The sequence below is a fragment of the Petromyzon marinus genome, chromosome 40 (assembly GCF_048934315.1).
Source record: "Petromyzon marinus isolate PM22_M1 ecotype Great Lakes invasive population chromosome 40, UKy_Petmar_22M1.pri1.0, whole genome shotgun sequence".
In the NCBI taxonomy this organism is placed as follows: Eukaryota; Metazoa; Chordata; class Hyperoartia; order Petromyzontiformes; family Petromyzontidae; genus Petromyzon; species Petromyzon marinus.
Window position 1 is genome coordinate 1,128,005 of NC_133706.1, and position 24,496 is coordinate 1,152,500.

The 24,496-nt window shown below is 55.2% G+C and overlaps 1 protein-coding gene and 1 long non-coding RNA gene across 5 annotated transcripts in view; one reads left to right on the top strand and one right to left on the bottom strand.

The window, feature by feature from the left end:
• Positions 1-511: 511 nt before the first annotated feature.
• LOC142930504 (uncharacterized) lies at positions 512-5,026 on the top strand. The gene is made up of 3 exons (XR_012946439.1): positions 512-1,046; positions 4,308-4,498; positions 4,658-5,026. It is a non-coding gene; the product is annotated as an uncharacterized LOC142930504 (long non-coding RNA).
• A 78-nt stretch (positions 5,027-5,104) lies between these two features.
• FBN2 (fibrillin 2) overlaps positions 5,105-24,496 on the bottom strand; it is a 140,806-nt gene continuing 121,414 nt past the window's right edge. For all 4 annotated transcript variants that reach the window (XM_032968706.2, XM_076073001.1, XM_032968705.2 and 1 more), the window contains 16 exons: positions 23,926-24,078; positions 22,744-22,809; positions 21,994-22,119; positions 21,508-21,627; positions 21,066-21,188; positions 19,361-19,492; positions 18,604-18,729; positions 17,724-17,930; positions 16,444-16,569; positions 15,312-15,434; positions 13,872-13,988; positions 12,717-12,845; positions 11,583-11,702; positions 9,903-10,140; positions 9,464-9,662; positions 5,105-9,148 (listed from right to left, as the gene is read on the bottom strand). In XM_032968706.2, coding sequence (XP_032824597.2) covers positions 8,735-9,148; positions 9,464-9,662; positions 9,903-10,140; positions 11,583-11,702; positions 12,717-12,845; positions 13,872-13,988; positions 15,312-15,434; positions 16,444-16,569; positions 17,724-17,930; positions 18,604-18,729; positions 19,361-19,492; positions 21,066-21,188; positions 21,508-21,627; positions 21,994-22,119; positions 22,744-22,809; positions 23,926-24,078 — 2,519 coding nt within the window. In that variant the 3' untranslated portion in view covers positions 5,105-8,734. The remainder of the gene's footprint in view (positions 9,149-9,463; positions 9,663-9,902; positions 10,141-11,582; positions 11,703-12,716; positions 12,846-13,871; positions 13,989-15,311; positions 15,435-16,443; positions 16,570-17,723; positions 17,931-18,603; positions 18,730-19,360; positions 19,493-21,065; positions 21,189-21,507; positions 21,628-21,993; positions 22,120-22,743; positions 22,810-23,925; positions 24,079-24,496) is intronic.

A 24,496-nucleotide genomic window follows, 5' to 3' on the forward strand; every position in this document is an offset into this window, starting at 1 on the left:
TCCGCATCACAACAGAAGCAACGCCTCCGACAACGCCTCGCCAGTCAGTCCAAGATGCAGCAACATCTTTGGAGAGTTCCCTGAAAAGGTGATTTTTTTCTTTTAAACTATTCAACCGTTTTCATATCCCCGTTCTTCATTATTTTAGTGTTGTGAAAAGTGATATAGGTGTATATTTTGTTTTAGGTTAGGAGTCGAGTTTGAATGACCAAAACAAAAATCTATTAATGAGAAAAGTAATTTCCGATTTACGACATTTCGTTTAACGCGTTGTTTTCAAAGAACGCATCCCCTTTCGTAAATCGAGTACAGCCCGTATGGGAAAATAAACTCATAGCCCCCACAAAACTCTCCGCCGTGCCGTTCAATGGCCGATCCAACCGCCCCACTCCCCATACCTTCCACCCTCCCCTCTCAATCGGTCGCAACTCGGTAGGGCAGCAGACAGCCGTCAACCTCCACCCCCTGGGCCTCTCGCGTGTGCGGTTGGGCAAGCGGCCGAAGTTTTGGTCCGCGTAGATGGCGAAAGCTGCGCCGCTGTGGAAGGAACACGGCTGAGAAAGCCACTGCGCTCCCAGGCGATGCATCTGTAAAGGAGCAGCGACGAGGTGTAGCAGAAGAGGAACAACTTTCCTTCCCCGTTTAGTCGCCTACACGTCGCTGACAGCATGGCAGCCATTGCCTTATCCGCTAGCGCGCCAGCAACTGGAGACCACGAGGCCGAACCTACCGGGCAGCAGAATGAATGAAGCATGGGGCGTCTCTGAGAGTCACGAGAGAAGAGAGCGGTCTTCTATCGAGCAGGCCACGCCTGCTAGTTAATTGCACGTGGTTAAAAGGGCCACTCATTACGTACCACTTCCCGTGCACGAGCCGGTGATATCTAGCCCTTCCCTCGTTTGTCAAAGACACGGATCCCTCGTGTAGCCTTAAGCAGACGCTTGGGACCAAGTGCTGTTTACGGAGCACCTTTTTCATCATCGTGTGGCCGGGGAAGCAGCTGTAGTTTGATGGCGAGGTTATAGCGATCCATTCGAAGGCTTCAGGTGAGAGCAGAGTGAGCGGTCGCGATGCCACCGGGGGACGGAATCTCCCGGGGCCAGGAGTTCGGGTGGTGCGTGGGGCGATCGTCTCGACTAACAGGTGGTGGCCACAGTCCCACGCCGTTCTGCTCCTCGCACTCCACTTGCGTGGAGGCAAGCGGCCGCCGCAATCGCCTTCCCCTGCCCCCTGTGCTCAAGCGCTCGAGGATTGGAATCCTGGGTAGGGGGGGGGCTTCACCGCTTAGTGTATCGATGACGTTTGCAGTCAACCGGGAGTTGCGCCATCGAGAGGGAGCGGCTGGCATCGGTGTGTAGGGGTTTGGAGTGGATTCCAGTCGGGGATGCGGGATTTCAGAGCTGTGCGTGCGTTGGGGGGTGGCCGTGGAATGTGGAGGTCCTGTGTCAGTGCGAGGGCTTCGCTGGGCTCAGAGTTGGTCGTTTCGGAGAATGTCTCCCCCTGCGGGCGTCTGGAGGTTCAATTGTGGGCTAGGGCAGGAAGCCCACTCGAGCTGGAGTTGGTCTCAGTGCTCCAGGAGGTATGCCGACTGCTGAGCCGGGTTGAGGAGCGCGACAGGAGGTACGTTGGGCGAGTGAAGCGTTGCGTGGCTGTCCCTGGCTCAGCTGCCCCAGGTGGTGCCCGGCAATGTCCGCACGAGGTTCACAACCTCGTCTTGACCTTTGACCCCGTGTTACTGGTAGGTGCTGGCCGGATGGTGAGCGTACGGTCAAGAGCGACGGCAGGGTGTTTTTGGTGTTCAGACCGTGTGGGTTAATAATAATAATAAGTGGCTTGGCCGCAGGACCGGGCAGGAAGGTGATTCCTGACCTTCGACTTGTTACCGGGGCACGGCCGAAGCGACGACAATCTTCGCAGCGCTTGGTGGGGGCCTCCCCATTGCTCGACCTATCCCGTCCAGAGAACGTATGGTCTGCAGACAGTGGCTTTTGTCTTCAGAAAACGTAGGGTCTGCAGACAGTGGCTTTTGTCTTCAGAAAACGTAGGGTCTGCAGACAGTGGCTTTTGTCTTCAGAGAACGTAGGGTCTGCAGACAGTGGCTTTTGTCTTCAGATAACGTAGGGTCTGCAGACAGTGGCTTTTGTCTTCAGAAAACGTAGGGTCTGCACACAGTGGCTTTTGTCTTCAGAGAACGAAGGGTCTGCCGACAGTGGCTTTTGTCTTCAGAGAACGTAGGGTCTGCAGACAGTGGCTTTTGTCTTCAGATAACGTAGGGTCTGCAGACAGTGGCTTTTGTCTTCAGAGAACGAAGGGTCTGCCGACAGTGGCTTTTGTCTCCAGAGAACGTAGGGTCTGCAGACAGTGGCTTTTGTCTTCAGAGAACGAAGGGTCTGCAGACAGTGGCTTTTGTCTTCATCTTCCCCCAGTGTCCCGGAGTCTTTTTTTAGCCAGGCGAGCCAGGCCCACGCCGTCAGCACGTGCGACGGAGCCGTGGACTTCGTGGGGGGCAGGTGACTGCAGTGCCGGATGATCCTAGTAGCAAAAGTAGCTTCACAAGCCACGGGCCCCGCACTTTCAAGGGCCCCGCGCTAAACGCTTTCAAGCTATCGATTCCGGTTCTGTGATTCTGCACTTGCTCTATTAATATAGTACTATACCGCCTTCAACTTTAACGAACGACTGGGTGTTTAAGGTTAGCGATTTGCCGTATTATCTGGCTGTATAGTAAATGAAAAAAATACAATTACTTTACTATGCAAGTAAAAAAAAGTGTTTTAATATTTGTGTTTTTTTTATTTAGGGCTCCTTTATAACATCGTGCTACAGGCCCCGCACTAGCTTAGTCCGGCACGGGGTGACTGGGGTCTCTGTTTTAAGGGGACCGGTCCGAGGACCGATCCCCGAGCAGCGCCTAAGGCTGGCACAGCACACACGAGGGCGTTGGTGGCCAATGCCCCCAACTCGACCGCCTTTGTCTCCCCCAGTGATGATGTTTACGCACCGCACCGGGTACTCGTTTAAGGCTGAGTCGACCTCGGGGAGGCCCCAGGACCGGTTCAGATAGTCGTCACTGGTGTTGGCCGTGAGCGGGAATCGAACTCGGGTTTGTCAGGTTCGTTTGCCTACGCAGCGCGCTAACCACTGTGCCACCGCTCCCCACACAGAGCGATACACACACACGCTCGCCTGGTAATAGGCATCATTAGATCACAAACAACAAACCCTATTTGGTCTATTAGCAACTGTAATGAACAAGGCATTGTTTCCTCCCAGACACGTGCGCACTCTGTACAGTCTTGGCATGTTTCATTATCTGATGAACGAAGAGCTATTGTTTGTGACTGTCGGAAACAATAGCTGTTCATTATCTAACGGGTCATGCGTTAACTCGGAAAAAAATAGCTTTTGGTTAAATTAGATAATGAATGAGCAGCTATTGTTCGCGACTGTAAGAAAATAACAATAGCTGTTGAGACAATGGTAACCAGCTGCAATGAGGCTGCTGACTGCACGCAGCTCCGCTCATTGGGTTACGTTCACGATTCCTCTAGCTTCCTTCTTCATGAAGCCAATGTGTCTGTCTGTGTCTTTCAATTTAAATACAACGCAGTTTTCTTTCACTCGAGGAGGGTGGCTGGAGATTTAATTCAATACATGTACAGATGTCTTGTGACCCCCCCCCCAAAAAAAAATAATTGACCCCTAACATTGAAATAAAACTTACTTTAAAATAAAAAGTTTTTTTACAGAATTAAATGGGGGTCACAAGATATCTGGACCGCTATGCATCGTGGAATTCTGTACCAAATCTGATAGTTGTTTACCCTTTAATGTAATTTAAATAGTAGCGTTATTATACAAATGAAATAATAAACGAACGTCTTGTATTCAATTGTGAGAGCGGTACCACGAGCGACTTCGTCGGAGTGTCTGCACGACGAGAGGAGGTGGAGTCAGGGACGTGACGCACGAGCGTGAAGCCGGAAAGACAATGGAGAGGAGAGAGAATGGGGAAATCGGAAGTAAAAGAATGGAAAATTCCCGTGCTGTTAGTCAGTGGCGGCTGGTTGACATTACCGCGAGATGGGGCTGTCGTGAGTGACCTCTGACAAGACGGTGTTCTCATTAAGAACCTCCTCGTCGTGTTATTGGCCTTCCCGTGAACGTGATGTTACTGTCTTGTCTACCAACGGTGAAGCATTTATAAACAATACGAAACTAAACAACAAAGCACTCCAATGCTTGTCCCCGTGACCCTCAAGTCCACGCTACGTAACCCCTTTGACACGGCCTTCTGGTGCGTGCAGGCCGCGAGCTGCTCCGTTTGCACGGTGCCACCTCGCGCGTTGAGACGCCGCCGTCTCATCCCAGCCACGGGCGCCTCTTTCACCACCGCCCTGAATGGGTTCAAAAGCGGCGTGGCTACAATGCTAAGAATATCGCAATGAATGAAGGGGGACACATCTATCACTCGGGACGCCTTCACAGCCGCCCCGAGGTACAAATCAGACTGTGGTGTTGCAGCGGTTTCTAATATGAACTTAAAATGTTATCTTTATTTGGCAATTTACGTTGAAAGAATCATTATGATTTTTAAAAATGTAACACAACAAAACAATAAAGCATTTTTAATAGGACAATCATTTCTCATCTCCAGCTGTTTGGTGGGGCAGCGCCACCAACGCCCCTAATGGACGAACCACGCCTGATGTTGGACTTCTTTCGCACCGTACGTAGCCAACCGTGCTAATCGGAGATGCGGGAACGGAGAAACGGCAGCCCGGGGAGCCAGGAGAGACGCTAGATGGGGAGGAAGAGGCGACACGAAGGCCTTCACGCTGCTGCACGGGGTGGCCGGCGTCTGTTTTCACAGTGGGCAGCGAGGAGAGGGGAGGGGTTCAGAGTGGGGGTGGCCACACAGACGTCACGTGATTTACGGGGAGGCTTGAGATGATTCAGATATAGAGACAGATGGGTTTGTTTGAATTATAATTTTTAAATCATAATAAAGCCATTGGTTGGACAACAGGTTGCTCCACGCAATTTTTATTGTACAAAAAAAATCAGTTTTCATTTTAAACCTGATACAAAAAAGTCAATAATGTAAATATCCAATGTTTTTATAAATCCTCAGGCCCTTCCTCAATGCTGGTAATCCTTCATAACGCGATGACTTCATAAAAGTAGCTCAAGTTTAAACAGATTATTTTTTTTCACATATCGAGAATTTGTCAAACAAATAAGGGGACAGGTGGTGAGGTCACGGAGGTCACAGAGGTCACGTCTCCAATGTTGCTGTACGTCGCGTAAGACTGTGCCACTTTAAAGTTACAAACTCAACATTTAAATATGACGACGATGATGATGCTGCTGCTGCTGGCACGCTCAGTCACGTTAGACCCGTGAAGGGTAAACATCTATCAACCCTGGGCGATCACTGACCGACTTACAGCCAACATCACCCAGCCCTCCCACCCACCTCCCCGTTAAAGCTCAAGAGAAAGTACATTGAGACGTATTCGACATTTCACTTTGTACATTATATCAAATTGTAGTAAAAAAAATTCGATACATTGTAAAACAAACACACAAAATAACGATGCATATTTCAACCGCCGTTAATCACCGTGATGTATAAACATGGAGTGGAGGGGTTTGAATCGGGAGTGGGGGGCGAGTAAAATATACTGCTGACAAAATTGCTGTTGTGGGTTTCGGCATTCAGGCAACCTTGTAAGCTTCACCCTCAACTTATTTCATCGTTTAAAAATAACAAATAAACATATAGAGGTATGTGATCTATACCTGACCAAGCTATAAAGAAGATCCTACTAACAGAAGTCTGTGTTTTTTTTTCTATGAGACACAATGCTACAATTATAAAAATACAAAAACATTAAATAATAATTCTGAAAAGTCACAACACCTAATATAAAGCATTATGAATTACCACAGTGAATGCTTTAAAAACACCCCCCCCCCATCACTAATAATCGTGGTGTCAAATTCAAGGCTTTCCCAACAAAGGATCATTCCCAGCCTCATCAGCAGTGCGCTGGCAGTCGGCGCAAACCGGCCAACGACCCCCCAGAGTGACATCTTTGCCGGAACGAGCCGTGCACGGGTTTGGCCGAGGAGACGAGACTCGCGGATTCTCCAGCTCTACCAGGAGAAGACATGCGGGCACCGCGACGAGGGGAGGACGGAGAGACGCCGAGGGGAGGACGGAGAGACGCCGAGGGGAGGACGGAGAGACGCCTCACGAAGGTCTCGCGGGCCACCTGACATCACCGCCGGCGCAGGAAAATCCGATAGGAAATTTTAAAAAAAAATCTGATTTTGAAAACCTGGGCCTTTCCTTAGAAGGGAGTCTTTAAGACTTAGCGGCGAAGGATGTCCTGGCGAGACAATTTTAATCCGACACGCCACGGTGTATTCATTTCGTTTTCTTTCCCCGCGAAAGGTCTTCTCTCAAACAGCCAACGCGTGCTTTGGGTCCGCCCCAGCAAAAAGCCTCCGCTAGCACCATAAATTGCGGCGCGTGTGACGACAACACACCGAGCACCGTTAGCAAGAGAAGGAAGATACAATCCGTCACGTCCACGACCGTCACGTGCCGAGTTGAAGCCCCGACGATGGATCGCTGAGTTCACGAGGTAGGGGCTCTATCCCCAACCCCATTCCTCAAGCTGCGCGCCAACTCTTTAATCGCTTGCGACAGGAGAGCACGTCTTTTTTCTGTGGTTTTTCCAGAAGCGCTGCTGCTGCTGCTGCAGCTCCACACGTTGCAGGCAGTGATACTAGCAAGGCACCCCATAGCAGCCTCATCGCCACAGCAGGCACCCGTGGTGAAAGTGTACATCTTACTTTCATATGAGAAGCAGTGCTTACCAATTAAAGCCATTTTAAAGGTATATCTTCCTTCTTCATAGTTTCCTATCATCCAATCACTTTCGGATGTAATACCTATCTCATGTCCTTTTGGGAGGCCACGAAAGTTTGTGTTTGAACATTAGCAGGTGTGGAGCGTCCGCAGGTTTGGAAATGGCACGTGTTGCATGTATGGATTCCGGCCGAACGAGTCGGAGATCGAGTCACATTGGGCTGTTCACCAACTCGGGGAATCGTGAACAGAGTTGGCCGGTGAAACCCACTGCCCTCAACGTGCCACGGGCCGTAACTACCACGTGACTACCACGTGACTACCACGTGACTACCACGTAACTACCACGTGCGGGCAACGTCAAGCGGTAAGTTGCCGAGCGCTGTTGGGCAGACTTGCTCCCTGCTCTCATTGTAACTCGATGATCTGAATGACGTGCCGCTCCGTGACAGTGCTCGCCACTGCGCGACGGCAAACGCGACGATAGCTCAACGCTCGGTCCAATTGCATTTTGAATACTTGCCCTTTTATATTTATGCCGCTTTCTGTAACATTTTTTTACAGGTTATATAATTAAGCCACGGTTAATAATTCGGGACTCGCGTCAGTCTGACGACTCGGGTTGGTGTGTTAATGTGAATGGCGACGATCGCCGGTACGCCGAGGTCAATTTTTTGTCCAACGAGGTGAAGTGTTACGTGAGCTAAAGTCATACGGAGAAATTATTCCATTAAAATTACAATTTGGTGTATTATTATGTTGGTAAGTTAATTGGTGCCGTGGAAGCTATCATCAGTGCTGCAATTAAAAACATTCACGACCACTCTGAAGCGTTGAGCCGATTTAATTTCATTGTCCGTGTCTTGTCGAAAGGGCCCCTGAGATATAAAATAACGTTTCGTGGAAAGGGGTGAGAAAGCGGCTGAGAGAAACTTTGTACTGAAGTCATTTGGTAGCATTCAATAAATATACGATTTTAATGACTACAGTAATAACACCAGTGTTGTTAACACGTCAGTGTAACCGTCCATGGTATTAAAATACCAGAGAGCCCAATTTATTTAAATGCTCAGTGATCGGTGTGAATAAAACACTCTAAGGGCCGTTTCTATCCTCAGTTTCGACATTTCAAGCAACAGGAGTTGAGGCTTAAATCGAGGACTACAAAACTGTAATTGAGAATGCCTGGATATTATTTTCTGTTTTCGTGGTAAGTTGGCGGTAACAACAAACGCAACGGATGACCTATGACCTATGACAGCCGCTCGTGGCCCTGAGAATTTCACACTCACAGCGGCGTGGGGTGGATTTAGCGCTGCGCTTGGGGGGAAATTTTCAAAAATCTCCATAATTTCACTTTTTTTACTTTTGTAACTTTGGCATTATTAAGTATAAATTCGACATAATTACAGTCTGCGAAAAGTCCATTGGGACCTTCCTAAACAAAAGAAAAACGACGACAAAACCGGGAGTGTGTTTCATTTACAAAATGTCAAAACGATCTTCATATTTCATTTGAAACATGTGAATTCCACACAAATCGCCAAAAATGGCCGCGACGACGATCTACCCTCCCCGACCCCCACCACTCCGACCTCCGTGGGCGCGCACCAGCGAACGCCGGGCCGCCCGCCCGCTCCGCTTACACGCACACACGCGCAGGCCTAGTACACGCGCGGGCCTAGTACACGCGCGGGCCTAGTACACGCGCGGGCCTAGTACACGCGCGGGCCTAGTACACGCGCGGGCCTAGTACACGCGCGGGCCTAGTACACGCGCGGGCCTAGTACACGCGCGGGCCTAGTACACGCGCGGGCCTAGTACACGCGCGGGCCTAGTACACGCGCGGGCCTAGTAGACGTCTATGTTCAGTTTGATGCGCAGCGCGGCGCCGTGCTCGCCCAGCAAGTAATCCGCGTCGTGCTGCCGCTCCATGCGCCGCATCTCGGCGCGCTTGAACGTCGGCAGGCCCACGATCTCGAGCGCGTACGGCCCGCGCCGCAGCTCGCCGGCGCCCCTCCGCCTCGCGTGCTGGTCCTTGCCGGCACCGGCGACCTGCAGCCAGGCGCCGTTCTCCTTGGGCTGCAGACGGAAGGCGCGCGAGCCGGGCCCACGCGACACCACGGCGTAGCGCACGTGGCGGTTGAGGGTGGCGAGCGCCGGGGTGAAACGCAGCAAGGGCTCGCCCGGACGCAGGGCCGAGGCGTTGAGGCGCAGCGTCACGGGCGCGTCCAGGTCCACGCTCGCCAGGCTCATGGGCTCCAGCTGCGAGCGCGGGATAAGGGAGGGGGGAGTGGGGTGGGGGGGGAGGTGGGATGAGATGGTGGCTCAGGGGGGCTAACGCTATGTCGGAGTATTAGGGTACAGGGTGTCTGAGTTTCAGCCACCCTCGTCAAAATCACGTTCGGAGGCACAGCAAGGTGCTGGTCTCAGCTCGGTCAATGATACAAATTAAAACGGCCATCGTATATATATAAAAAGAAAATTTCGGCTCCATTCGGCGTATTTCCAGCTCCGAGGACGAACATCTCCGAGTGCCGCGTGTCGGCGCGCGCAACGGCCGCGGTGCACGAGGCTGACCTCCCCGCCGGTGCCGTTGGCGCTGCGCCGCAGCCTCCCCGCCTTGCCGTGGCCATTGACCTTGCACTCGTAGCACGCTTCGTGCGACAGGGCGTCCTCGGAGCCCTCCGCCGCCTCCGACAGCTCCGCCCCGTCAAACTCCTCCAGGCCCTCGTCGCCGCCGTTGACCTGGGCGAAGCCTAGGCCTGTGAGGCAGTGCCTGCGCACGGGCGAGGCGGGCGGTGGGGGGGGTGAGAAACGGCGGAAGCGTGAGGCTCGAGAGCGAGCGGGTTTGAGTCGTCGCGCTCGTGTCCTCGCGAGCTCTCGGACCGGCGGCGACTCGCGCGAATCCGCGCGGGTTTACTCCGAGCCCTCCTCGATTTCCTCCGCCACGTGCATTTACACGCGAACGCGAACGCCTCGTCCGCGCTAGGCCCGTACCCCGACGAGAACCACTCACCCTTGGCCGGCGCGGTAGTACCCGCTGGGACAACCGCACAGGTAACCGCCCTCGGTGTTGGAGCAGCCGTAGTTGCAGGGCGCGTGCGAGCCGGAGCACTCGTTGACGTCCTGGCAGCCGCTGCCGACGCCGTGCTGGTCGAAGGCGAACCCGGAGGGGCACAGGCACTTGTAGCTGCCCAGCGTGTTGTGGCACGACGCGGAGCCGCACAGCTGACGGTTGGCGCACTCGTTCTCATCTGCATGGTTCAGTGCGGGGGGGTGGGCGGGGGAGGGGCGAACGCGCAGAGTGGCGGCGTCACGGTGGCAGACCTGGCCCCCAGGCTCCAGTCTTGGATCGTATTTGGTTGGGCTCATACCTATGGTTGCAGCGCCGCAGTGGCGAGATGTTAACTACTTCATCTGGTGCGCAAGAGATCGTGGGTTCGAACCCGATCATGACGCCTGCTCTATAATTGGAGTCTGCATTTTTTTCCCTGCGGTCGCGTGGATTTTTCTCCGGGTCCTACTGTTTTTTCCCTCCACATTTAGAATCAACACCACGCGCTTGAGAGCATTTGGCTGCTCTAAATTTCCACGTGATAAGCCACTGAAGAAGAGCTACGTAGCTCAGTGGGCCTTACCTGGTAAAATAAAAAAACTAGTTTTAGTTTAGTGGCTTTAATAGCTTCGTGAGGAGAGATGGCAAAGGCCTTCATCCAGCAGTGGATAGCTCATGTCTGATGGTAATGATGACGATAACGAACAGCACGATGTAAGTGGATTCGTTTGGGTTGGGGGGGATTTGATGCCGACTTCCTAGATTTTCCCCGATGATGCTTGATGTAGTTTCACTACACTTGGTTATGAGAATTGTTATAATTATATTATTATTGTTCTTCAATTTACCGGTGAGCCGAAGTAATAATGAAAGGATCGTTAAATGCTTGTGCACCACGTGACAAGTTAATTTGCGGGGCTGTGTCGGGTGGTGGAGAGCAATACCAATTTTGCCAGATCATTACGTAGTAGCCATAACCAGAAATATAACATGAACATCATGAGAATAATGTCAACTTGTAACACGCCACGCAGCATTCGCTCACTCTTGTAGACAGGGAGATGCGAAGAGGAACCACATACAAGCGTGAAGGCAGCCACGCGATGAGCCCGTGCCAACAATTGCCCAAGCTCTGCGGTCCTCCATATATGAAGCTGTAATCGGCCAATTAACGGGTGTTTACATGTGCGAGGAAACCTGGAGCACCCGGAGAAATCCCAGGCGTGCGAGGGGGAAACATTCGATCCCAAACAGACGGAACGGGCGGGAGTCCACATTTGTGCCGCACCACCGCCTTCTCCTGGCGTGCCAGGGCAGGGCATGGCACCTCCTCGACGCCCACGGCAAGGGAAGTTTCGCACAACGTTCGCGCGGCAGTCCACCGACCCTCGTGTTGAGCCCTTGCCGACGACACGTGCTCCGCGCGATCCGCAGTGCGGGGTTACAGGCCACGTGCCAAGTCGCCGCCGCCGCCAGGAAGAATTTACTTTGAAAGCCCCAAGAACGGTGGGGGGCTAGACGGGGAGGACGCCGGTACGCGGACGTGGCGCGGGAAGCGGGGGGGGGGGTGGTGCTCGGCGTGATGACGTCGTAGCGGCCCCCGCCCCCTCCCTCCCGCGTGTGCCCCGCTGCAACACCCACCGATGCACTGGTTCCACTGGTAGTGCTGCAGGTATCCCTGCGGGCAGGAGCAGCGGTAGCCGCCCAGCATGTTCTGGCAGCCGTGCTGGCACCGGTGGCTGCCGTCGCATTCGTTCACGTCTGCAGAAAAAAAACGGGTGGCATTGCGAGCGCGGGGTTTTTGTTCGTCTCTGTGTGTGTGTTTGTGTTTCACAGCCGTCGTCGGCGTCACGGAGATGATACGTCCCGCATGGATCTCTCGCGGGAGCGCTGCGACACCCTTCGCGATGTGATAACGGCCAACGGGAGTGGATATAGAGCTACCTGCAGGTGACCACACGGGGTCCATACGCAGTAGAGGGCAGCACTTCCTCTAGTCGCTCTGCCGTAAGAGAGTGAGATTCGTTGCATGACGGCCGAACAGATATTTTAAATCTCAAAGCTGGAATTGAGCCAGATAAAGCGCAGGACCAGATCTAACGTGATGGGGTTTTTGTTCGTTCTTGTCCAGTCATTGGTTAATGGGTTGAGTCCACTCATTTGAGGCCGAGTCGACCTAGGGGAGGCCCAGGACCGGTTCAAATATTCACCCACTATTGGTCGTGAGCGAGAGTGGAACTCGGGTGGCCGCGTTCGCGTCGAAGTGCGCCAACCATTGCACCGCCGCTCCCGACGCATACAAATACACCCACGCACACGTGCATCGCGAACACGGAAATGACACGCGTGGCTTTCACCGCAACTTATGCAGCTGCTGTTTCCCCAGTCGCTGAGTACACACCGGGCGCGTGAACAACTCTGACCCTGACGCCGCACTGCAAGGGTGCAGTGAGGCGGGGAATGAGACCGGCGGTCTCGCGCGCCAGCGCAGACCTCATCTCTATTCTCATTGTGTATTTACACAGCGCCTTCGATCGAGGAGCTTCACGTAATAAAAAAAATGGTACGAAAAAAAAGCCACGCTTTAGATGGACGGGTGCGTGGAAGGGATGAGGACTGGGTGACCACGACGGAGGGGTGAGGAGGGGTTGGGGAAGGGTAGGGGAGGGGTCACGACAGAGGGGTGAGGAGGGGTTGAGAAGGGTAGGGGAGGGGAGGGGAGGGAAGTGGAGGGGCAATGGAGAAGAGCTGAGCTCTGGCGTGCCGCTGACTGACCTTCACAGTTGACCCCAGTCCCATCGATGGAGAAGCCGTGCTGACACTCGCAGGAGAAGCTGCCCGGAGAGTTCTGGCACATTCCTCGTGCGCCGCACAAACTCGGCTGGGAGACGCACTCGTTGTTGTCTGAGTGGAACGGACACGTGGGGTTACATAGGTGCGTGTCCGTGTCCGCGTGTGTCCGTGTACCTATGTCGACCGGACGTGCTGCTGGGGCCACCCACCTCTTTTGTGTGCCGTGCCGACCTTCAGAGATGCTACTGACTAACAGGACTTGCCCGAACAGTCTGGCAAGGCTATATGGGGTGTCTTTGTGTTTTGTCTTGCGTACCGATGTGGGGAGCAGTGGTGTAGTGGTTAGCGCGCTGCGCTACGAACCCTGCCACTAGAGTTTGATTCTCGCTAACGGCAAATATCGGTGGTGTATATCTGAACCGGTCCTGGGCCTCCCCTAGGTCAACTCATGTCTTAATTGAGAAGCTGGTGCGGTGTCATCAGCATTGGGGAGACAAAGGCGGCCGGGCATGGTGCTGGCAACCCGTCCCCCTCGTGTGCTGTGCCGGCCTTCATCGGTGCTGCTAATCGCTAACAGCACTTGCCCCAACAGTGTTAGAAGAGGCTAGATGGGAGATCTTTGACTTTATGTACCTGTGTGTGTCTGAGTGTCCCTGCTACCCCGGTGACCTGCGGGGTCTTGCACGGCCATCGGAAGCCAGCGGGTATCCAATTGCCTCGGTTAACTTAGCCTGAAACAGTGTGTTAATATCAGCACTATAGACAAAGACATCAAGGCATGAGTCTGGTCACAATACACGCCCGTGCATTTACACTCATTCATTGCCTCAAAATATCTCAATGAAAAGAGGACCGCAGAGCTTGGGAAACTTTTGCCGCCGGCTCCCCGCCTAGCTGCTGCCTCTCCCGCTTCTCCACAATCCCCCTGGGCGACCGCGAGCGATGCGGTTTGCAGGAACGTCGGCGATGCGACGCGCGAAGCTAAACGTCGACATCGTTAGATTTGGCGCGACCCACGCCGCTTCCACGCGGGCTCCAAACAGAAACGTCGCCGTCGCCCCTCGCGTCGCACCAACTCTCGTCCGGGGCCCGGGGCGCTGCCGTGGGAGTCGGCGGGTGGGGGTGCGGGGTGCTCACCTATGCAGGCCGAGTGGTGCTGCGCGAAGCCGGGTGGGCACTTGCAGTTGAAGCTCCCGATGGTGTTGACGCACAGGAACTGGCAGTTGTGCTGCTTGCTGGCGCACTCGTCCAGGTCTGTGGCACGACGCGGGCAGACACGAAGCGCGCCCCGTGTTAGGCGCTCACTCGCACACCCAAGGGTGCACGCTCACACATACACACACACACACATATATATACACGGACATACGCATGTATGCACGCTCACACGCTCACACGTACGCACGCTCACACGTACGCACGCTCACACGTACGCACAGGTTGTTGGTCATTTTTGCGGGGTGGCTCCGGTGGAGAAAGGAGCGGCCTTCGTTGGGAGGTGGCAAGAGAGCGAGAGAGAGAGTGAGAGAGCGAGAGAAACAGCGAGAGAGATAGAGAGCGAGAGAGAGATAGAGAGCGAGAGAGAAAAAGAGAGCGAGAGAGAGCGAGAGAGCGAGAGAGAGCGAGAGAGTGAGAGAGCGAGAGAGAGAGAGCGAGAGAGACAGCGAGAGAGATAGAGAGCGAGAGAGAGATAGAGAGCGAGAGAGAAAAAGAGAGCGAGAGAGAGCGAGAGAGAGAGAGCGAGAGAGAGCGAGAGAGAGCGAGAGAGATAGAGAGCGAGAGAGATAGAGAGCGAGAGAAAAAAAGAGAGAGCGAGAGAGTGAGAGAGAGCGAGAGAGAGCGAGAGAGAGAGAGCGAGAGAGAGAGCGAGAGAGATAGAGAGCGAGAGAAAAAAAGAGAGCGAGAGAGTGAGAGAGAGCGAGAGAGAGAGAGCGAGAGAGAGAGCGAGAGAAAAAAAGAGAGAGTGAGAGAGTGAGAGAAAGCGAGAGAGAGCGAGAGAGAGCGAGAGAGATAGCGAGAGAGATAGAGAGCGAGAGAAAAAAAGAGAGCGAGAGAGTGAGAGAGAGCGAGAGAGAGAGCGAGAGAGGGAGAGTGAGAGAGAGAGCGAGTGAGAGAGAGAGAGCGAGAGAGTGAGAGAGAGCGAGCGAGAGAGTGAGAGAGAGAGAGCGAGAGAGAGCGAGCGAGAGAGAGAGAGCGAGAGAGTGAGAGAGAGAGCGAGCGAGAGAGCGAGAGAGAGAGCGAGAGAGTGAGTGAGAGAGAGCGAGAGAGAGAGCGAGAGAGGGAGAGTGAGAGAGAGAGCGAGTGAGAGAGAGAGAGCGAGAGAGTGAGAGGGAGAGTGAGAGAGAGAGCGAGAGAGCGAGAGAGAGAGTGAGAGAGTGAGAGAGAGAGCGAGAGAGCGAGAGAGGGAGAGTGAGAGAGAGAGCGAGAGAGCGAGAGTGGGAGAGTGAGAGAGAGAGCGAGCGAGAGAGCGAGAGAGAGAGCAAGAGAGAGCGAGCGAGAGAGAGAGAGTGAGAGAGAGAGAGCAAGAGAGAGAGAGCGAGAGAGAGTGCGAGAGAGAGAGCAAGAGAGAGAGCTCACCCTTGCAGGTCTTGCCGTCCTCCTGCATGATGTAGCCACGTGGGCACGAGCACTGGAAGCTGCCCTCCGTGTTCTTGCAGATGAAATTGCATGGCTTGGGCGACTGTGAGCATTCGTCCAAGTCTGCAGAGGCAACACATAATGGTGCCAAAGGAATGTAGTGACAAGTAAAACGTGTCTGCCTCCACAGCGCTGCAGGGGCAAGGGTTGGTGGATCACACAAATGTCACGAAACTCCCTTCCCTTGCTTGCCAGGAGAAGAAAACAATAATGTTCCGTTTGTATGGGATAGAGTGTTTCCCCATCACACGTTTAGGTGGTCTCCAGACGCTCCGGTTTCTTTCCACTCATCAATTGTCCGAAAATATATTTATATATAACAGGAGCACTTTTGCACGTTACAAGTTTAATTTATTATTTTAATTCAAGCTTTTTTTTTTAATCTTATCCAGCACCCAAAGCATTCTGCCAAATCCTGTCCCAGTCAAATTTCACTCGGCGGGAAGTCGCTCCTTCTCCTCCCTCCCCTCAGCCGTTGGTGCTATCGACTACTCTGCTCTCGTTCCAGTCCAGGCTCAGCACTTCCCCCTTTCCTGCCGTCTCTCTCTCTCCCGTCAATAGAACAAAAAGCGTTTCCTCGTTCCCAGGGTGCCCACGTCGCACCGCCGTGCAGCGGCGGCGGCGGCGTGCTTTGGGTCGATCTGCCGGTGTGGCGGCGGCCTCGGTGGCTCCACCGCGATTGACGCCGTGCGTGCCTCGCCGTTGGTGTTGCGTCACTCCTGCGACATTCCCGCGTAGGCCCAAGGGGCCACGCGGGTTTTTGGGCGACGTCGCTTTTGTCGGCGAGAAGACACGCAAGTGGTTACGCGCCTGTGGGTTATCTGAAAATCGTGGAAGGGATTTATTTTTGTTCGATCTGAAATTGGCGTAAACATTTTTTTTAAATCTGAGACGTTTCAATGCGAAACGAATTCCTAGTTGGGTACACATTTCCACGTGGGCAGCCGCTTGTTGTTTTGAGTTGCGTCTCACGTTGAGCGCCGTCCACTGTCAAAAACTACTCGGTCTCCCCGGACGACGCAATCCGCGGGCTGCCGACGCCTCGAGCGAGGAGACGCCACCGCGGACCTACCGACACAGGCGGTGGAGGTGATGTCCGTGGTGTAGCCGCGGTTGCACATGCAGCGGTACGAGCCGGCGCTGTTGATGCACTCCCCGTTGTGGCACGGATTGGCCAACACCTTGCACTCGTCGATGTCTGCGGGGAAACATCAGAATCAGAATATTTATTTGCTCATACCGGAGGAATCCGATGAGCTACGAAGCTCTTTTTTTCGCAGACGTCCAGCAGACACGCGGGCCGCGCCCCCCCCCCCCCCCCCCCCGTTCGGCTCGCGTGGCGTGACGGACGCCGCCTCTACGACGCTCGCCTCCGTTAGGCGTCCGACTCCGAAGCTACCCCAGACGGTCACCCAAAGTGAGGCGTTGAGAAGCGGTGCAGCTGAAGGGACCGGCGTGACCCAAGGAGCTGACGAGAGAGATGATTTTTTTCGATAGATAGATTTTATTCACGTCAACTGGAAGGGCCCAATGAGCTGTCATGGGCGTCCTGCGATGTAATTGTCTCCATTCTCTCTATTTTTATTTCACCAGCCTAGGTCCCACTGAGCTACATAGCCCTTTGTCAGAAGCGACCACAAATTACAGTTCAACAAAAGTGGATTTTTACGTGGACATTTATAGCAGCCAAATACTCTAAAAGGGAAGCTGATTCTAAATGTCGAGGCAAAAACTAGAGGAGCCGGAGAAAAATCCACGCGATCACAGGGAGAACACGCAGGGTTTGGGATGGAACGCACGAACCCACGACCTCCTGTATACCAGGCGAGGTAGTTAGCATCTCCTAGCCACCGTGGCGCCACAAGATCAGTGCACCGACCCCGCCGATACACACTGCAGCGTACCGTCCCTACCAATCATGGCCAAGAGATCTTGCCAGCTCCACTCGTAACAATAAAAAAACCCTATACAGTACAGAGCTTAATATCGTGTCAAAAGATTTGAATATTGTTTAGTGTGTAGCAGTTAACGCACTGCACTACAAATCCGCCGACCCGAGTTCGACTCGTGCTCACGGCCACCACCGGTGACGATTATCTAAACCAGTCCTAGGCCTCCCGTAGGTCGGCTCAGCCTCAAATGAGTACCTGGTGCGGTGTGTAGTAAACATCGCCACTGGGGAGAGAAAGGCCACCGGGCGTGGTGCTGGCCACCCACCCCCTCGTGTGCCATGCCGGCCTTCGTAGGTGCTCGCAGCACTTGCCCCAACAGCGTGTTAAGGCTATACGGGGGATCTTTGCCTTTGTTGCGTGCGTGCGTGCGTGCGTATGTGCGCGTGCGCTGCGTGCTGACCGCGTCCGTCCGTGGTGTAGCCCGGCCCGTGCGGGCACAGCTTGCGGTATTCCCGCGTGCCGGGGAAGGGGCACATCTCGCAGTGCCCGCCCCAGCCGCGCCCGCCGTCGCAGCAGCACTCCGACTTGGTGACGGCCTGCCGGCTGCTGGAGGACATCTGGCACAGGCCCTGCACCGCCTCGGCAAAGCACAGGCCCTGGCGGTTGTCTGCGCGCGTGCGTGTTTGACGGGAGTGGGCGTGAGGGTGCGCGTGTGTGTGTGTGTGTACAGACGGTGTGTGTCGTGGCAGAGGTGGGTTGTGTTCACAGAAGTACAATGTGAAAAAATTGAAACCTTTTCGTGAGCACGACTGCAGTCTTGTCGCTGCTTTCGAGGCGTTGTTGTTTCAAGCTCCGCTCTCTAGATTGAAAGGCATTAAGCTGGGGGTGTGTGTGTGTGTGTTGAAGCGTGACCATCTTTTTAACTTTAATCATTATATATTAGGCCCAGAGCGACTTATAATGCACAGAATACGGCATTTTATTTAAAAAAACGGCCCGCAGTGGGGCGGACCGGTGGCCTCTGCCCAAGGGGCGCTCCGCGTGGTCCACCGAGCACGCGGAACAACAACGGGCACTATTTCATCGTGTGTTGTTAGGAAATCGAAGCTGCAGTCGTAATCATGGAGCAACGTTCAAAACTTGCAACGTGTCCAGCTTTGCACGGACACCGCGCCACCCACGTCGAGCAAGCGGAGAAACAAGTCACCCCGCAGGGCTTGAGCGACACTAGCACTGGGCTTGTCGGAGCCTGGGGGACGTCCCCCCCCTGCCCCCCCTGCCCCCCTGCCCCCCCCCTCCACCCCCACCCCCACCCCCCCCCGTGTCACCCTCCCGCGTACCCAGGCAATCGACGCCGCTGTCGCTCTCCGCGAAGCCCTCGTTGCAGTCGCAGCGGTAGCTGCCGAACGTGTTGAGGCAGCGTCCGTTCTCGCAGACGCCCGGCTTGGCACGGCACTCGTTCTCGTCTTGGGTGGGGGGGGGGGTTCCGGACAGCAGGGGTCGTCCAGAGGTCGACGGTCGGCACGGCGGCGTAACGAGGTAGGGGAGAGCCGGGTAGGGGACGACGCGGTGATGTGGACGAGGACCAGGGCTGAATTTCTCGTGGAATATTTTCCAAACTCCCATCCTCATCCCCCGTGAGGGGAAATAATTTCTGGAGCTCAGACCAAGGGTGCTCCGGATGAAATTAAGCCCTGGTGGAGACCATTGTTGACCATGCCACCCGTTAGGCCATGACACAATCGTCGCCAGGAAAGTTTGTTCCACGGTTTTCTCAGAGAACGAAAAAGAAAACGCCGTAGTTTCCAAAAACCCTGAAAAATCTGGTCGCCGCACGGCATTGTGGGCAACTGGGATGGCAACCTCCAATCAGATCACGGGCGGAGGTCATGTGACTACCCGAGAGCGTAGACCATCGTTCGCACCTCCGATTAACGCGGTTGGCTATGTACGGTGCGTAATAAGTCATACGTTCATAACATACATGAAATGCAACACGCATGTTCGTGGCATGCTGTGCTTTCGTTGGCTGGAGAGAGGTCTCGGTGCCAGCGGGTTTCCCGTGGCGTTCACGCGCGCCCCCGAAACTAAACTCACCGGTGCAGCCCTCGCCGTCCGGCCTGCGGACCATGCCCGGCGGGCAGATGCACATGAACGTGCCAATGAGGTTCTTGCAGACCATCTGCCGCGAGTCGCAGTTGTGCAGCCCCTCCGCGCACTCGTCCAGGTCTGTGGACGCGGGCAACGGCGCAAAGTGAACGAGACGGCCGATTCACCGCGGGAAGGCACCTCGACGACACGGAGCGCCGCGAAGCAGCTCGGAGCGCCGTCAGCATAACGGGTTCCCGCCGAGGGCCCGCGACGGCAGCGCAAGCGCCTGCGGCGAGCCAGCACCGCGGGTGGCAGCTGATCTAGTCCGCTTCTTCCTTAGATATTTCTCCGCTCGCATTTCCGACGTGCGCTACACCCCGGCAGTAAACGTGCGGCCCGGCGTTCCGCGCCGTGCGCGTCCTCATTCACAGAGCTTGTTGGGGAAGAGCGGAGCGGTTAACATGTGGGAGGCCTAGGATCTGCGCACGTTGGGAGCTGGGAGGTAGGGTGGTCGGGGGGGGGGGTAAGGGGGGGCGGGGGGGCTGGCGGAGAGGGTGGGCTGGAGGGGGGCGTGCCTCTTGGTGATACTGGGCCCAAGGGTCTCGGTGCGTGAGGTGGCTTTAAAATTGTTGATTCAGGAACGCATCCCATATTCTTTTAAAAATCTGCCTCGTTTCCTTGAAGCGCTGGACAGGACACGGTGGGGAGAGCCTGCTGACACGGGGGTCCGTCTGTACGGCGGACTGTTAGGGTGTGGTGGGTTTTATCCGGGTAACTCTGGCTCACTCCTGCGAGTTGAGCATCCGGCTCACGGGAGTTTTGTCGAACGTAATAAATAAATGCGGGACCCTCCGCAAGAAGCGACCGAGACTCATGAGGCTCGTTTCCTGGATGAATGCGTCACGTCGTTACTCTGTTACTCCCGTTTACTCTGCAGATCAAAGTGCTGCAACTGACGGTAAAAAACAAACATTAGGCGCTATTTTCAACGCACACATTTACGAGTGCACAGGTTCATGATGTTGTAATAAAAAATGTCATTATTTTCATGGGGCCTTTTTTGCCAGTATCAAAGTATGAAAAATAAGAATAGGTTTTACCTTTTCTGCCAATAAAACACGTGGTGTGAAGAAGTTCAAACACCAAATAGAGTGTGGTATTTATTTGGTATTTAAACATCTTAACAATAATTATTGTTGTTTCTTTAACCAGGAAAGCCCCACTCAGTGTGAAGACTTTTTCGGGAGCGCCCTGCTACAATGGGATATTTAAATCAATGCCGGCTAATTTGTGGGGGTTTTTTAGTTATTGAAGGAAATTTGAGAAACGGGAGTAAGTCCATGCAGAAACAGGGAGAGAATACAAACTCCACACACAGAATGGCACCCGAGTCTGAACCCAAGCACTTTTTGCAGTGATGCACAAGTGTAACCACTGCCTCGTCCTGCCACCCAGACGTTTACGTGTTTCAGTCCATGCGTGCAGTACGCACGGACGTGCCAGGAGCGGTAGTGCAGTGGCTAGGGCACCGGCGACACGAGTCAGAGTTGGGTAGACAAAGGCGGGCGGGCGGGCGGGCGGGCGTGGCGCTGGCCGCCCGCCTCCTTCGTGTGCCATGTTGGCCTTCATAGGTGCTCGCTAACAGCACTTGCCCCAAGAGTCCGTCAGAGGCTACGCGGGGGACCTTTGTCTTTGCGTGCGCGCGCCGTACCCTTGCACATGCGACGGTCTTCACGCAGCGTGTACCCCGCGGGGCACGTGCACTCGTAGGCGCCAAACGTGTTGATGCAGCGGAAGGCGCACAGCAGCGGGTTCTGGGAGCACTCGTTCACATCTGTTGGGCACGCGTTTCAGCAGCGGTCACGCACGCACGATCACATACACGCGGTCACGCACGCAGTCACGAAATCATGCGCACGCACACGCAGTCATGCACGCAGTCACACACAGTCGCACACGCACAGTCATGCACGCACAATTACATACACGCAGTCACGCACGCAAAGTCACAATTCACGCATCAGTTACTGATATACCGTGCTTTACTTGCTCGAGCAGTCATCGCTGGACGCAATCGTGGGCCGCGATGGACGTGGCAATCAAACGCCTCGCTGAAGCCGTCGCTCACGCCGTTTCATTGGGGGGAGATTTACCTTCGCAGGTCATCATGGGCCCAGGCTCAAAGCCGTCGTCACAGGCGCACTCGAAGCCGCCCAGCACGTTGGCGCACGTGCCGTTGCCGCACGGGTTGCCGATGGAACACTCGTCCGTGTCTGTGACGAGGGAGGGGTGGGGGGCCGCGGGGGGGGGGGGGGCGGGGGGGGGGGGGAAGGCGTCGTCCCGGTGACGAGTGAGCCGGGTGAATAAACGGCCGACGTGCCGCGACGTCTCGATGTTTAGGCTCCCGTTCCCAGCCACGTCGTGCGTGTACGTTGCGAGTGCGTGTGCACATTGAACTTCTTTCGCAGTGCGAGGGAAGGACAACAAAATAAACGCAACAAATCGGTCCGAAAGAAATGCGTTTGGAATCTAGACATGAAAGTGCACCGCTCCGGTGGCTTCCTAATATCGGAAAGGAAGAGCGTTCCAGACGGCCGCAGGGGCGCAGCTGAAAGCGCCGCGCCATGCGGCAAGCTCACCGATGCAGTTGATGGCCGTGTAGTCGAGGCTGTATCCAAGAGGACACTCGCAGCGGAAGGAGCCGTCCGTGTTGATGCACTGCCCGTTGGTGCAGATGCCCGGGTTCTCTACGCACTCGTTCATGTCTGGGAGCACGGTCGCACACGCGGACGCGCGATGCCAACAATCACGCCACAAAGACAAAGATCCCCCGTATAGCCTCGTACGGACTGTCGGGCGCAAGTGTTGTTTGCGGACGCCTACGAAGGCCGGCACGGCGCACGAGGGGGTGGGTGCCCAGCACCACGCCCGGCCGTCTTTGTCTCCCGAGTGGCGACGATTACACACCGCACCAGGTACTCGTGTGAGGCTGAGTCGACCAATGGGAGGGAGGCCCAGGACCGGTTAAAATAATCGTCGCTGGTGTTGGCCGTGAGCGGGTATCGAACTCGGCTCGCCGGATCAGGAGCGTGGCGCGCTAACCGCTGCGCCGCCCCTCCGCTGGGGTAGTTTAACAGCAGGGGGCGATGTTGCTGAGCATTCTGACACTTGCGCAATTTGCAGGCGGCGCGTTTATTTTTCATAAACGCGTGAAATTTTTGTTACCATGACACCGGCGCACGCGGCCTCCTGCTCCTTCTCTTAGAACTACGTCACAACGGATTCGTCAGCGTCCACTGCGTAGCGGACGGCGCGGAGTATTTGCGGTCACGTGTTTCGGACCGCGCCACCCTCTCAGTCGTGTCGCTACGGTGCTGCGTGGGCGTCACCTTCGCGCGTGTCCCCAGGGCCCGGGATGATCCCCACTCCCAGGGGACACAGGTCCTCGAAGCCGGCTGTGGAGAGGGGAGAGCGGAGAGAGAAGCAGAGGAGGGTGAGGGAATTAGATGGCCGGTCCGTCTCTCTCTCTCATAGTCGTCCGCCGTACGGCGCAGGTCTTTGGCCCAAGAACGCTGTCCAATCCTGACCTCTCTTCGTCCTCTCACCGTACGCATTCCTTCCGTTAAAGTCGTCAAGGAGCATCTTCTTCTTACATCGCCTCATTCCCTCACCGAGCTCTCCACCTCTGACAATGAGCACCTCAGAAGTTAATAAAAGTGCTTGCGCCGACGCCTAGTGCGGGCTGTACCATCGCCCTTCGCGGTTGCATGTCTATCCACTGCCGGATGAAGGCATCAACGACGCGCCATCCCCCGTGGCCCCGCGGTGCCACCCTCCTAATCCCTGCGCACGGACCAATCCTCCTCGCTCCATCTCCGTGGCGGTCGCCCTCTCGGGCATGTTCCACTTGCGGCCGCCATGCTATCGCCACTCCTTGTCCTACCTGCATTCATCCTACGCGGCTCGCAGTCCCCGAGGTTACGAGTTCAAATCCTGGTCGGTGGGTTTGGACTCGGCCCATCATCCCTCCGTGGTCATTAAAAATCAGTACCACTTTGTGGGGGAAGTCAACGGTGGCCATCCTATCGGCAGTCTCAAACTCCACGATAGGAATGTGGAATTTCTTCAACTGGCTCAGGATGGAGCACCAATGCCTCAATGGTCATTTGAAAGAAACGGCATCATTATTATTACTACCACGCAACACAAGGCTTCAACGCACACACGTACGGAGTACACCCACAACATCTGTGCAATCAATGTACAGCATTACCACAGGGTGGGTGTGGCAGGTGGGACAGGGCGGGGTGTGTGGGGCAGGGCAGGTGGGGCAGGGTGGGCAGAGCGACCGGGGTAGGGCAGGTGGGGCAGGTGAAAAGGGGCAGGCGGGGTGGGCGGAGAGGGGTCGCCACCCCGGGCACCCCTCCCAAGGGAGTGCGTGTGTGCGTGTGTGCGTGCGTGCGTGCGTGTGTGCGAGCGTGCGTGTGTGCGTGTGTGCGAGCGTGCGTGCGTGTGTGTGTGTGCGTGGGTACGTGCGTGCGTGTGTGCGAGCGTGCGAGCCGGGCCCGTACCTTCGCCTTCCCGTGGGCACAGCTCGCAGGGGTCCCCCCAGCCCTCGCCGGGCATCGCGCTGCAGCAGCAGCGCGCTTTGGTGGTGTTCAGGGCCCTGGGTACGGAGCACTTTCCGCTCTCGAAGTTCAGGAAGCAGAAGCTGCTGCGAGTGTCTGTGGGCATCGGCAGGCACCACCAAAGCGTCAGCATCGCCGCCGCCGCCATCGGCGCCATCGTCACCCGCAGAACCGGTATCACTCGCATCACCATCATCACCTTGAACCGGCATCGCTCGCATCACCATCATCGACATGAACCGGCATCGCTCGCATCACCATCATCGACATGAACCGGTATCACTCGCATCACCATCATCACCTTGAACCGGCATCGCTCGCATCACCATCATCACCTTGAACCGGCATCGCTCGCATCACCATCATCGACATGAACCGGCATCGCTCGCATCACCATCATCGACATGAACCGGCATCGCTCGCATCACCATCATCGACATGAACTGCTGTCACTGGTAATCGTCACAGGTACATCGTCGTCATCATCAGCAGTATCGTGATCCCAAGGTTTAAG